Raw genomic sequence first — 13,125 nt, 5'->3', positions numbered from 1 at the left:
AGCAAACAGCACATTAACATCAGGTCACAACAGAACTTGAACAAAATGAAGTGGTCTCTCAGCTTTGACTGGCAACAGAAAACAGAAGGTAGTGCTATAAACCAGCTTTGCCTGCCTCCTTCTACCAGCTATCCATTCACTACTTTAGTGGTTCACTTCACTGAAGTAGAGGCACTGGGCAAATACTTGAGGATAAAAATTTAAAAAAAAAAAAAAGGGGGGGGGGTGTTTCCCTTAGACTGCCATCTCCTCTCCTAGAAAGGGGAGACTACATACCCAGCACCAGCCCACAAGTGGCTCTGTACCCACAGCACTGCTGCATAATACTGTTTCAGTACAGCAGAGACACTCTGAAGTGACACTAATTCACCAAGGCTTTGGGTTCCCTTAAGCAGGTCAGCCTGGAGGAGGTGGCCCTTACAGGGACACCTTGTCAGAAGCTCATCTAGCTAGCGATCGCCTGTACCTACAGGAATCAGCCGAAGCACAGCACAGGTCTGGACCACACCAACACAGAAGCAGGTTCAGGCCAGGGACAGTGATGGGGTTACAGTTCCAGGGGTCAGCGCAGGAGCAGTTGGGTTCAACTTGCTAATCAAACAAAACTACAGCGACGTGCTCTGACCTGCCTGGTCTCCAGGGGCGCAGGGGTGCTGCACAGTGCTTCTTTAGATCCCCTCACCCTACTTCCCCGACAGCTGCTCATAGAGCTTCGGCACATAGTCATCCCACTCCGCCTGGTAGCAAGTGCCAGCCACCGGCACCCCCAGCTCATACTTGCTGCGGAAAGAAGCCACCTTGAACTTCCCTCGTTTGTCACCAGAGCGATTAGAGAGGATGGGCTCATTGCAGGTCAGCTGCTTCGGCTGCTCGTACACCAGCCACACGTAGCGGTGCAGCCCTGCAGGGAGGAGATGGCATTACAAGTGCCCATCACGTGCAACTCCCAGGTTTAAGGTTTGCTCTGCAGTGACCACAGGAGCGCAGGGAAACAGATGCCTGCATTGTCTAGGATCAGAAGGCTAAGTACGATGGAGCTAAAGGAGCTTAGAGAAGATGCACTAGATATGCCTGAATGGCTCAAGTCCTGCCTAGGCTACTGCTCCCCCCACCAGGCAATGCTGCCTACCAACTGCAGGCAGAACAGCGCAGGCCTGTCACCAGGCAGCAAGGGGACAGGGGCAATACGCGCCTGTGCTGGTCATGGCTATGCACAGGTGCGCATGCACTCCTGCATGGAGTGTTTCTGCAGCGCAGCATGCTATTTGCCCAGCCATGCAGCACCCTCCAAGCTGGCAGACAGCTTTCTGCAGGCCTCCCCACCCTCCCCTGCACACTGCATTTGATCCACACGCAGCTGTGGCCAGGTACTGACCTGTTCCTTTGGGAGGTCCAGAGCCCACGTAATCTGACAGCACAGTCCCACTCCCCACGTTGTTGCCTTTCATGTTGGTCACCAGGAAGTGGTGCCATTCCCTGAAAGGAAAAGGCAAAAACCCAATCAGACTGCATCACAGACCTAGCCAAAACCCTTCATTACTCCAAGCTGCTGCTTTTCCATAAGGCTGTCATTGCAGGTTAACTGAATCTAACAGCTGCCGTTCCTGGTTTGCCAAATGCAAAGAGCACCGGTCCTAGAGCAGGTACTGCTTCCTTCACGATGCAGAGCCTGTCAAAACCAGCTCCGTCATCCTGCCCTGCAGCTCCAGGAAACCCAGAGCCTGACTCCTAGGAGTGGGTACTCCACATGCTTCCAAGCCTGATTTGAGAAAGGTGAGCTGGTCCCAGGTTTAAGACTTCACTGCTAGCACAGACAGACCTAATTCCAACTCACACATGTACCACATTAGAGCCAGCAATAGAGCGAGCAGCAGATACTGTGCTTCTCCAAGCTACAACAGACCTCCAAACAACCCTGGCAAAAGTAGCTGCTCCTCCCCCTGCTGTCCTTGTCTCAAGGAGAGATGCAAGGACACTGTTTCTATCCCAAGCCACAGGCTCCCAGCTGCACCTTAGGCAGAGCATGTTCCCAACCTCATTCTAAGGCTCCACTCAGACCAAGAGGGATCCATTTTCTCCAGGCAAGACAGTGAGTTGCCCACCCCCATTACCTGAACTTTGGGTCCTTCCTACTGGGAGCATCCGGGTCTGTGAGAACCAGGGTGTAGAGCTTCTGGGGATCACAGCCATCCCACTCAATGCTGGTGGGACGATGCTGGACCTGGAGGGATGACAGCATTAGCACGAGTAGCCACCAGCTGCCTGCACCACGCAGCCTGCACCAGCCAGCAGCACTGCACATGGAGGCCACGTGTGACCAGCGCAGGCAGCAACACCCGAGGAGTTCAAGGCCATTCGTGCCACCGAGCACCCAGCCTACGACAGCCGCTGGGATTTCTCCTGCGGCACGGAGCCAGGCCTGACCGCGCCGTCCCTGTGCAAGAGTCGGCAGTCAAAGCCGGGCACCTCTCTCTTCTCCCCGCACCCGGGGAGGCTCCGATGGGAGCTGCCAGAACGAAGGCGCAAGAGGCCCGGCCGCCTCCCGCCATCTTGCCGCGCCCCCATGCGACACACCCCCGGGGCGGAGGACCAGGCCTTGCTCACCTGAGTGGGCGTGAGCACCTTGCCCAGTTCGTCTATCTCCACGGAGCCATACTTGACCCGCAGCGGATGCGCCGGCTTCTGCTCCACCTCGGTGAGGCTCAGCGGCCCGCTCCACAGCCCCAGGTCCACCGGCATGGCTGCTGCTGCGCTGCACTCCGCACACCGCGCCCGCGCCGCGCAATCACCGCCCTGCTCGGCCCGCCCCCCGCTCCCATTGGTGAAGGCGCCGCCACGCTCCGCTCCCATTGGCGGCGGCGCGCCGCTCGCCTTTCCCCCGCTCCAGCTGTTGGGGCGCCCCCAGGCGGGGGGCCGCGGCGCGGGGGCCGGGGCCGGGGCCGGGGCCGGGGCCGGGGCCGGCGGTGCCACCACGGTCTTCGCCCAGGGCAGGAGAAGCCGAGCAGTGGCAGAGTGATTACCTACAGCAACAGTGCTGCCCTTGCTTAACGGCCTTGGCCCTGCCATTAATTAGGTTATAATTTGTGTGCCAGCGCCCAGTGGGGGTAGCCCCGTGGATCTCTGCACTCTGCACGCCTTAGCCCAGTGTGTGATGGCTGCTGGACAGCTGACCGTGTTGTGCCTTCCCCAAGGGCTAAGGTGTCATGGAGGAACCTGAGGATACCTACACGCTTTATAGCCCTTGCTGTGGTGTTATGCAGAGAAGTAATCTATGTATTACTCCATATAACAAAGCAGCCTGGAAGTTGCTGTCTGTGATGGTGGACAATGCAGGACCATTGGGTCACTTGGCATCAGTCAGCAGGAAAACCGTCACTGGGACAATTTCTTCTAACGCATCCGCTGCTGAAATCTAACAGCACGCTGGCAGTACTTGGTTACACCCACCCTGCGGAATCCCAGGGACAGCTTTAAAGAAACTGAAAACATTCCTACCTTTCCCTTTCCTTGTTTCCTTGGGACCCCTCCAGCTGTGGAGAAGCTCATCTTTTACCCTTTCCATCTGCTGCCTCCTCCTAGTCCCTCTTCAGTCTGTGTTCTGCCTCTTTCCAGCTTTGGTTTAAGCTGCTGCCTGGCTCCCCCCCCCCCCCCCCCAAGAATCATACAGGTTGTGGCACCGTTCATAGTTATTTATCACTGTTCTTCCCGCTCCTGCTGCTTTTGGGGTGTAGTTGGATTATGGAAGATCCTCTGGGCAGGGGGTTTCGCTTACTACCGTCAGTTAAATTTGTCCTTAGGAAACACCATCCTCCTTGCATTAAACGTTCCCGATCCTTGGACTGAATCCGAGGTCAGTGCCCGGCTCCCCGCCTGGTTCCCCGGGCAGGGAAACCGGCTTCGGGCCGCGCTGGGGGGGCTGCCCAAGATGGCGGGCGGGGCGCGGAGGGGGGGCGCCCCCAAGATGGCGGGCGGGGCCGAGGGGCGCCCAAGGTGGCGCGCGGAAAGATGGCGGGTCTTGGGCGGCGGGGACTGATACGCGACCCCTTCACGGGCCCCGGCGAGCGGGCAGGGGAGGGAGGGCGGGCGGGCGCGGCCGCCCTCCCCTGCCCGCTCGCCGGGGCGGAGGCCGGGCAGCGCCGCCTCGCCGAGGCGGGAGGCTCTGGCGGCGGCACTCGGCGATGCGGCTCGCCGGCGGGACGCCGCCAGCCCGGCTCTTGCTCGCCCTTTGCGTCTGGAGGCTGGTGCCGCGCCGGGACGCCGCAGGTAGCGGGGGCCGAGGGGAGGGGAGCGGCGACCGTGTGTGGGCGACCGTTAGAGCAGTGCCTCAGTCCGCCTGCTCCTGAGGGGAGCTCCCCCGCAGGCCCTGGCGCCGATTTCTTTTTTTAAAGAGTAATGGGTTTTGTGCTGAAAATAACAGAATTCCCCTTTGAAAACAAGCAGGGCAGACGCTGAGGGGGCTGGTAGAAGGGGGCACTCGTGCCGACGCTCGAGTTGGCTGTAGGGTCCAGGTGCCATTTGGCAGAGGAAGGGGAAAGTAGGAAAGGCAAACGGGGGATAGCAACAGTTGTGTCGTCTTCCCCAATGGCTACCGATATTGGGGCGGGTTTTGTCTCCTTTTTCAGTACCGTGCACTCGCCTGAGCAGTGCAGGCATGAGGCTACTTGGGCAAGTGGCCCAGCAAACTGCTGGGTGAGCATGGACATTGCTGTGACCCGGCATCATTAGTGCTCTAACACCACTCTTCTCTGGCTCCTTCAGTTCACTTGTTTGTTGCCCCCCTCTCTCGGGCACAAGTAGCCTGTCCTTGCTTTCCTGTTGAGCCTTTTAAGCTGTGTCCCTCTTCCTGATCTAAACGTTGTTAGCTGCCAAATGCATCTCGGAGATCCTTTGACAAGAGCCCCCCTAACAAGCACCCCAGAGGGTTGAGAGATATATATGTCAGATGTCCAGGTCTTTGCTGAGGGAAGGGGGCTTTGCCAGTTCCCCAGATCCCTAATGCTGTCCCTTCTGTTTTGCAGGAACAGAGGAAGTGGTCTTTGGGCAGGTTGGAGGAAGCGTCCGCCTTTTATGCCGAAATGTCTCCAAAGAAGCAACAGAGGTGGTCTGGTTTCAAGGGGATCCGCACTCTTTCCCTCCACTCTTCTCCTCAAGGGTGACCTTCCCCCCAGACGTCCGTTTCTCCCTGGTTGACAACAGCTCTCTGCGCATCACAGAACTGCGTGTGCAGGACGAAGGCAACTACACTTGCAAAGAAGTGCTGAACAAGACAGACCATGAGCACAGGGTCCAGCTCCTGGTAGCCAGTAAGTCTGTCCTGCATCTATGAATTTCCTCCCCTGAGTCTCACAGGTCCCCAGGTTCATCTAGCACTGGTGAAAAATAGTGTAAAAAGGGGCAAGGTGCCCTTATTGTTCAAAATCTATGAGCAGGCCAATACTACTCAATTACACATTTGCTCACAAGCAGAGTGATGTGTGTCTGAATGGTCTGGCAAGGATCAGTTGTGTGTGATGCAGAGGATTGGATGCCGGCTGTTAAGTCCCCACTGTGTCACTTCCTTCTTAGTGATGATAAACTAGTTTTTGAATAGGTCTTTCATATCCTGTAGCTGTTCCAGAGTGGCCCTTTGCCTCAGAATATGGCTGACTTGAGCCTTCATAAATCTTAGGGTGTGGGCTGCTGCTCACTGTCTTTTTTCCCTTGATTAAAATACGTATGAAATAGATGTGCCATGCCATTCCTTGTTGCCATCATTTTGATGTGAGGGTGGAGGGTCCTCAGCTAACGAGTTGTCTGTGCTGAGTCTTGGAGTGCAGCCTTCTGATTTTGATCAGCAATCCTCAAATTCACTGCTGCGAGCGCTGTCCTGGGAGCATGCCTGTTGTTATCAACACAGGCCATTCTTTCAGCCTTTTTTCCTGTTGTGTCTTTTGGTGCTTATTCCCATCTCCAGCCTATTTCATTCATTCATTCTCTTAGAAATCTTGACAGCACAGGTGGAAGATCAGTCTGGAGAGCATTCGAGTCAATGACATTGCACACTGCTGGTGCAGGTCCTTCCTGCTTCTGCCAGGGAATCATTATCTTGCCCAGATGTCCCATCTCTTCTGTGGGAGCAGCCCCCTCCAGATTAGCAGGGAGCACAGGTCCTATGGCTGGTACCACTCTTGGCCCCTTCACCAAGTCTAACCAGATGCGACGTAGGCTCTGGCCCCTCAGACCTGGGCTGTGACCTGCTGTTCTTTATTTCGGCCAAGCCCGTATTAAAGGGTTGAGAAGAAGGAAAGACTGCTGCCAGTTTGCCTTTTTCAGTGACACTCTGTGCTCTGTTGGCCTCTTCCTTCCTTGCTGGTCTTTCCGTCAACACCTGCCGCGTGAGACCTATTTTCTGTTTGCATTCAGGGTGTTCCTTCCTTCTCGGTGTTTGGTGAAGGGCGCGTGTTGTAAAAGTTGTACCTGTTTTGTACAGATTAAATCTCTGTAAGTTCACATGAGTAAAAATTCCCTTCCGGGGGCAATGAACCTGTAGATGGGGTTTGGAGGGTCACAAAGGGCTGGAGTGAAGGAATTGAACCCCAGGCTGCTTCAGAGAATATATATATAGGCATGGGGCTTAGGAAGGTGGAGCCCTAAATCTGAAGCGTTGGTTCAAAACAGTCATGAGCAAAAGATATCTATGGCATGCCAAGTGTTGGTACTGCACTCTGAACTTAATTTATTAGCATGGAATTAATGTGTCAATTAATTTCCAAAGGTTACAAAGGTGATAATGGGACAGCGGTGTGCCCTTAAATAGGTGAGAGGTATTTCTGGTGGAGCAGAGCAGAGCAGAAGCATCAGCGAAGGCCAGAACTTGAAGCTGCTCAACCTCAGACTAGAAGCACAGGCCCTGATTTTTCGCAGTCACTGGAGCAACTTAGCCTGGGCTGGAGCGAACCTCTCAGGCACAGACTTGGCACCGCTGTAAAAGAGCCACCCAGGGTCTGTAGGCTTCATGTAGGAGTTACCAGTTGACAGTCTTCAATCCATCTCATGGGTTGCACCGACAAGTTCTCTTTCTGCTTAAAACTGCATTTTAAAAACCACAAGCAGTAGAGGAAACATTCTAGCAACATGACACAGGTGCAGCCCTGTGAGAGCTGCTGTTTTGTGTTTGTTTTGGATAGGAAGCACATGGTGTGAAGAGAATGTGCAATTGCACACCTCCAAGAGATTCCTTGGTATGTTCGTATGCAATTTGATATAAGCTGCTGTTGGCTTTTCTGTGGGCATGAGGTCCTTTTTGCTGGTGTTTTGTGAAGTTTTTTTGGTTGCAGGGGGTGGGAGGTTTTTAGTTTTTTGGGTTTTTAACATTTTGGGAACAGATCTCCCGTCAGCATTTAGACAGAAGAGCAGAGTTGTACTGGGAGAGCCTGGGAGTTCGGGATGGAAAGCTGATGGCTTCAGGAGGCAGATTCCTGGAACCAGCGCAAAAAGTGCCACTCTCTGGCCAGACGTTTGGAAAGGCTGTGTCCGCCTCTCGATGCGGGGCAGGTTCTGGTGATTCAGGCTGGCAGGTTGTTCTTATTAACCACAGCCAGGATTTGGGATCAGTTATGAGACCTCCCCAGAGCTGGGACAGAGGAAGCGTTGTAGAGAACTTTCTTGCCAGAGCCAGATGGTTTCAAAGATCATATGAGATGCATGCATATAGTTCCTGGAAAGCCAAGCCCCAAGAAGGTATGTTCTTGTAGCTCACAGGGGATTTTGCCATGATGGTTTGGTTTGTTTTTTTTTAAATTCATGTCATTTGAAACTCACTTGAATAAATGCTCCACAATATAAACATCAGGCATCCCTCTGACACCTCTCATGTGGGGCTTGCTTTGGCAGCGTCTGATCTCTCGGTGGGGTCTTGTTCAGCATTGGATTAGGCAAGCCAACCACAGGGGCACAGTGTGTTACTTCTGCCTGGATCAGAGTCCAGAATCCCTATGGCTGTTAAACGAACACATGTGTGTATCTGTGCATGGCGGGGTGGATGTGTGAAACTAGCTGATGGGAGAGAGGCAGGAACTCATACTGCATGAAATGTGAGCCCCGCTCTGCCTGAGGGGATTGCTCTTGGGTTTCTGTTGACTTCTGACCCGCTCCTGCTATCATGTAGTTGTTTCTGTATTTAAATAACAAACATAGTCGTGGTGGTTACGAAGTGGCCCTGGCACGAGGCCAGCAGTGACTTACCCTGCCTATGTTCTTTGCTGGAGTTTGTCCCCACTGCTGCAGTGTGGTGTGGACACAGAGCGTGGTGCGTGGCTGAGTAATACCGTCTGTCCCCACATGGCAGTGACAGTGGAGCTGGGAAGGAGTGGAGGACACCTGGTTTGGCTTCAGTGGCACGTGTCCGTGGCCCTGACCTCAGGGGCTGGAGTCACCAGGACTCCCAGTGAGCAGAGTGTCTTGTACGCTAGGAACAGCCTTCTCCTTCAGCAATGTGCTGAGCTTGCTGGGGAAACACTCCAGCTTTGAGCTGATGGCTCTGGGAAGCCGGTTACTTGTCCCTGGGCAAGAGCCCTGATGCTTTCCATGTTCCCTTGGGAAGTCTGAGTGCTTGTATCAGTGACGGGGAGAGGCAGAGCCTTGTTCTCAAGTAGTGTGAATTGGTGCCACCCCCTTGTGGCTGTAGCATGAGGACCAAGGGCAGTGTGGAGATTGTCTTCTCCTGCTGTGTTTTTAGGTGCTTATCTTGCCTCCATTGGATAAAGCTGTGGCAATACTTTGTTTCCTCCCTGTGCATTAGTCCCTCAAGGCTTGGCTGTGGTTGCTGTGGTGGCTTTTGCAGGACAGCCTCCTGCTTGGTCCCCTCTTGGCTGTCATTCAGAGTTGTGCTCCCCTGGGGCTGTGGGACGCAGGTCAGGGAGCAAGATAGGCAGGGAAACCTGAAAGACTTTCAAAGGAAGGGATGGCAAAAACAAGCACTTGCGGGTGTTCCAGCCCTGAGATGCCGAGAGCTGTGACTTGGAAATGTTTCTAACCATGTGCCGTTCTTGCTGATAGATCCACCACACTCAACCCCAAAGTGCTGGGCTGAGACTTCCTCATCGGGGCTGATGCTGCAGCTGTTTTGCAGCTGGCCTGGGGGGTATCCCCACCCCACCCTGCACTGGAGAGAAGAGGGGCATGATCTGGAGAACTCAAGCTGGGTTATCAGCTCCACAAGTTCCTCGGACACCCACGTGGAAACGCTGAACAGCTCCCACCTCTCCCACCGCAAAGTGTTCAAGTGTGTCGGGAGCCATGTTGTCAAGCAGGAGGAGCCTGCGTGCACTGTGGAGATAAGTGAGTTGACATGCCTACGTTATTAACTATTAATAAGCCTGCTAATGGTGGGGCAGACAGGTACCCCGGTCATTCTCTGCCCTCCAGAGCACTAAGGCAGTGGTCAGGCAAGCCAGGCTTGCGGGCACTTGCCGCAGGGGGAGATGCTAATGAGGCAGTGTGGCAGGGCTTGACCTGTGCAGAGGTGACTGCACAAGGCACAGAAGTCCTGCAGCTGAGATCCATCACGGCATAGTTGCAGGTGAGTTGTGTTTTGGGCACATCTTCAGGGGCCAATAAATCTGCCTTCACCAAGCTTTTCACCTGTGCAAGCACTCGTGCCTGTGTGGTTTTAGTGCCTTGCTCATCTTGAGATTAAATTTGGCAGGTCTGGGTTTATAGCAGAAGCGTCATGCATGCCTCCAGGCCCCCTTCAAGCATCCAAGGGATCTGACTACAGTGGCTTTTGAAAACCTGAGCTGTATTTATCCTCCAGGGGTTGTCAGGGAGCAGAGCTCCCTGACAGAAAAATAAAGAGCTCTGCTGATCCCAAGGAAAATTTCTGGGCTGCCTTTCTCCTCTCTAGCATCTTCCTACTGGCTACCCTCCGACTGTTCTTCCCCAGGGATATAAAGACAGGTGTCAAAAAAAGGACTGAGCAACGTGAAAGTTGCCTGGATCGCTCCTTGGAAGGCTGCTGAAGTCTTGTGAGTGAGCCGAATGCCAAACCCACAGTGCTCAATTCCCAGACTCCTGTCTCACTTCCTTCTGTTAATGATTATTAACCAGTCTGATTGCTTGTTATGTTAAACTCCTCCATTCCCTCCTTGACCCTTTTTCTTTTTTTTTTCCCCTTGGGCTGTTCAGAAATCCCTTCACTGGAATCAGAACCCCCAAAGACCTGCTTTGTGGGTGACAATGTGACCCTCACATGCCGTGTGACTGAGAGCACCCCGGCAGCGAGGCTCACCTGGCTGCGGGGCATCACCCAGCCAGAGGTGGAGATCCAACCCGGAGGGAGGTACCTCATCGCCCAGGAGGGCAATGTGTCCCGGCTCACCATCCAGAACTGCTCCCAGGGCACCGACGGGGGCTGTTATGTCTGCAAGGCTCAGAACCCCGTGGGGCTGAGGGAGTTGTTCATCTGCCTGACAGTGAAGCGTGAGTGGGGCTGCCTGGGGTTGCTGTGGCAGGGATTGAGGAGGAGCTGGGGACACAGCTCATGGGGGCTATTGGCGAGCCCCCAAGGGACTCCATTTACCATAAAGAGCCCTCTTTGCCTGTTGACGCTTTCCATACTCTTGTGGCAAGCGTGGATGCAGGACTGGCTCCCTTCATCCCAGGGTGAAAAGGCCTGGTTCCCCTCACCTCGGCGTAATGGGCCTGAGAGAGGAGCATCCTTGGTCCCTCCTGTAGGTTCTGGGCACAGAGGAGCACCTCCAAGGCTCAAGCTGCTCAAGATGCAATGGGCAGGGGTTTATTTGCTTTCGCTAAATACACGTGGGCACAAAAATAGGGGCCTTGCTGTGGTGTTTTCCATATCGATGAAGTACGAGTGCCTGAAACTCTCACCCCTTGACTGTTGCAATGATGGGAAATAGCAACTGAGACAGCACTGGGACCTGTCGTATTGCTTGCACTGAGATTTCCTCATCCATCCATGTCCCAGTGACAAGCTGGCCTCCTCTTCTCTCCACAGAGCCGGTGAACATCGTTGGGGTCGTGGGTGCAGTGGTGGTCCTGTCCCTGCTGGCTATTCTCACCGTCACCGGGGTTGTCTTGTACTACAATCCCCTCCTGTGCCTGAGAGGTAGGAGCTCTTCTCTGCACAAGCCAGGGAGGAGGTTATTCCTTCCTGGGGTGGCCTGGTGTTACCCCTAACCTGCTTGTCCCTTCACAATCACTGCAGCCCTTGGGCCTCATCCTGCTCCCGGTCAAAACTCTGTCAGCCCTGGAGGCAGATGGGTTGGAAACACAAGGCCCTTCCCCAGCTGAGCACTTCAGACTCCTTCCCCTTGCCTTCTCCAGGGAGCTGTGCTGTGATGGGCCTTCTCCCCTTCCCTTGTGACCGTTCTGGTGCTCTCATTGCATACGTGGGCAGGTCACCTTCATGTCCGTGCCTCTCCATGTGGCTGCCGGAGACCATCCTACTGCAGGCAGAATTGGCAGGGGTTGTACAGTAAAACCAGCAGCACGCTGCCCAAGGGACTGCTCTGGGGCCGGTTTCTAATGCTGTCTTTTCCCTTCCTTTCTCTCCCATTCAGGTGCTGCATTCAGGTGAGTGTTGATTTTCCTCAGCCCAGTCCCACGAGGCCTCACTAGTCCGCCTCCTGGCTGAGGTGGTCTCCCTGTAGGGCAGGGAACCCACCTCGGAGGCAGGAGCTGCCCCCAGAGCAAAGTCCTTCTTATGTGGGAGCTGTGCGTCCCGTGGGAAGGGGGCGGTGGGGATGAGTGAGACTTGGTGTGCCTGTGGGAGCGGGAGGATGAGGGGAGAGGAGAGCACTTGGCATCAGAGCAGGAGTGGCATCACTTTGGGATGTGCAGGGATGGTGCTGGCAAGGCACCCGTTAGTGCAGGAGGAGGCTGTGCAGGAGAGCTGCTCCTTGGCGCCGGTGAGCCCAAGGACTTAGAGAGTAAATAGAAATGCTGATCTTCTGCCACTGTGTGTGGGCGTTTGCCCATGTCCTTCCCGTCTCAGGAGGGATGTCTGATACCTGCACACGAGCAAGTGCCACCTTGGGGTTCAGGTGCACCACATTTCTTCTCTGCTTCCTGCTTGCACCCATCCTGGCCCCACTCCCTTCCCTTCCCCCTGTTGGTTCTCTTCCCACAGCTGTGGCGCTGCGGCATGGGAAGACTCTTTTCTGAGTGCCTTCGTTTCCCCATCTGTACAGGAGGGGAGAGTAACTCCACTCCAGAGGGGCTCGTGCAGTTTAGTACATGAATATTCGTGAAGTGGTTGGAGGACTTTGGAAGACGAATGGGAAGCAGTGCAGAATGCCGTTGGTGGTGGTGGTGCTGCCAGCAGGGTCTGAAACCAGCTGTTCTTTGAACACGGTTAGTGCAGGATTGGAAGAGTCTATCAAAATTGGTCGTTCTGGTGTAGAGGGTTGTCAAAGCCAGGGGAGCCACAGGCTGGAGGGAGGGGTCAGCACAGGCTGTCCTCAGCCTTGCAGCTCACCTCCACTTGCTCTGCTGTTCACAGGAATCAAGACTCAGGTGATGTCTTAGTACTGGTGGACTCAGAAGATGATGATGAGGGGAAGGGGGAAGAGGAGGCCATGAGCAGCTCCACCAAGCACGAGGCAATGGCACTCGTCAATGGGAACAGCATCCAGGATGCTTACCTCAACTGCCTTACAGAAGGTGAGCCCTGGTGCCTGCCTGCCAGCCGAGTTTTGGGGCAGGAGCTGCCTGCTCTCCTGCTAAGCTGTGGGACTCCCAGGAGCAGCTGCCAGGCAGGGAGGAATTCCTGTTGTCTGGTTTGTTGGCTCTTGCTGAGATGCTGCTGCTCTGTGCCCTGCATAGGTGACGATGGCGAGCAGCACGGCGGGGTCTCTCCGCGGGAAACAAGGGGAGAAGAGACACGAGGCACATAGTTTCCATCCCTTCTTGCAGAAGCACACAGAGCTCCGGCTGGACGCCCAGCATCAAGCACATCCTCGTTGCCATGTGGCTGAGCGCAGGCCGACAGTGTCCTGCAGCAGGCTGGGTCAGTCAGAGCATCCCCACTTCGTTCTGCACTCGCCCCTTCCCCAGCTTTCACTTCGTCCTTCCCCAGCCATGTTTCTCCATTTCTTCTCTCCTCTTCTCATGTTCCTCTTTGTC

At 54.8% G+C, this 13,125-nt stretch overlaps 2 protein-coding genes across 2 annotated transcripts; one reads left to right on the top strand and one right to left on the bottom strand.

Annotated features, from left to right (window-relative positions):
* Positions 1-649: 649 nt before the first annotated feature.
* On the bottom strand, positions 650-2,739 carry PEBP1 (phosphatidylethanolamine binding protein 1). The gene is made up of 4 exons (XM_009483864.2): positions 2,605-2,739; positions 2,112-2,221; positions 1,376-1,476; positions 650-901 (listed from the first exon to the last, which is right to left on the bottom strand). Exons 1-4 carry the CDS (start codon positions 2,737-2,739, stop codon positions 684-686), a joined length of 564 nt encoding a protein of 187 aa, XP_009482139.2. The 3' UTR covers positions 650-683.
* Positions 2,740-4,178: 1,439 nt separating this feature from the next.
* Positions 4,179-12,896, top strand: VSIG10 (V-set and immunoglobulin domain containing 10). The gene is made up of 8 exons (XM_075718774.1): positions 4,179-4,263; positions 5,019-5,303; positions 9,037-9,318; positions 10,165-10,458; positions 10,997-11,107; positions 11,562-11,574; positions 12,503-12,663; positions 12,826-12,896. Exons 1-8 carry the CDS (start codon positions 4,179-4,181, stop codon positions 12,894-12,896), a joined length of 1,302 nt encoding a protein of 433 aa, XP_075574889.1.
* The last annotated feature ends 229 nt before the right edge of the window (positions 12,897-13,125 follow it).

Source organism: Pelecanus crispus, chromosome 11 (assembly GCF_030463565.1).
Source record: "Pelecanus crispus isolate bPelCri1 chromosome 11, bPelCri1.pri, whole genome shotgun sequence".
Classification (NCBI taxonomy): domain Eukaryota; kingdom Metazoa; phylum Chordata; class Aves; order Pelecaniformes; family Pelecanidae; genus Pelecanus; species Pelecanus crispus.
The sequence above is the reverse complement of the archived record's forward strand: the minus strand, read 5'-3'. Positions and strand labels throughout refer to the sequence as shown.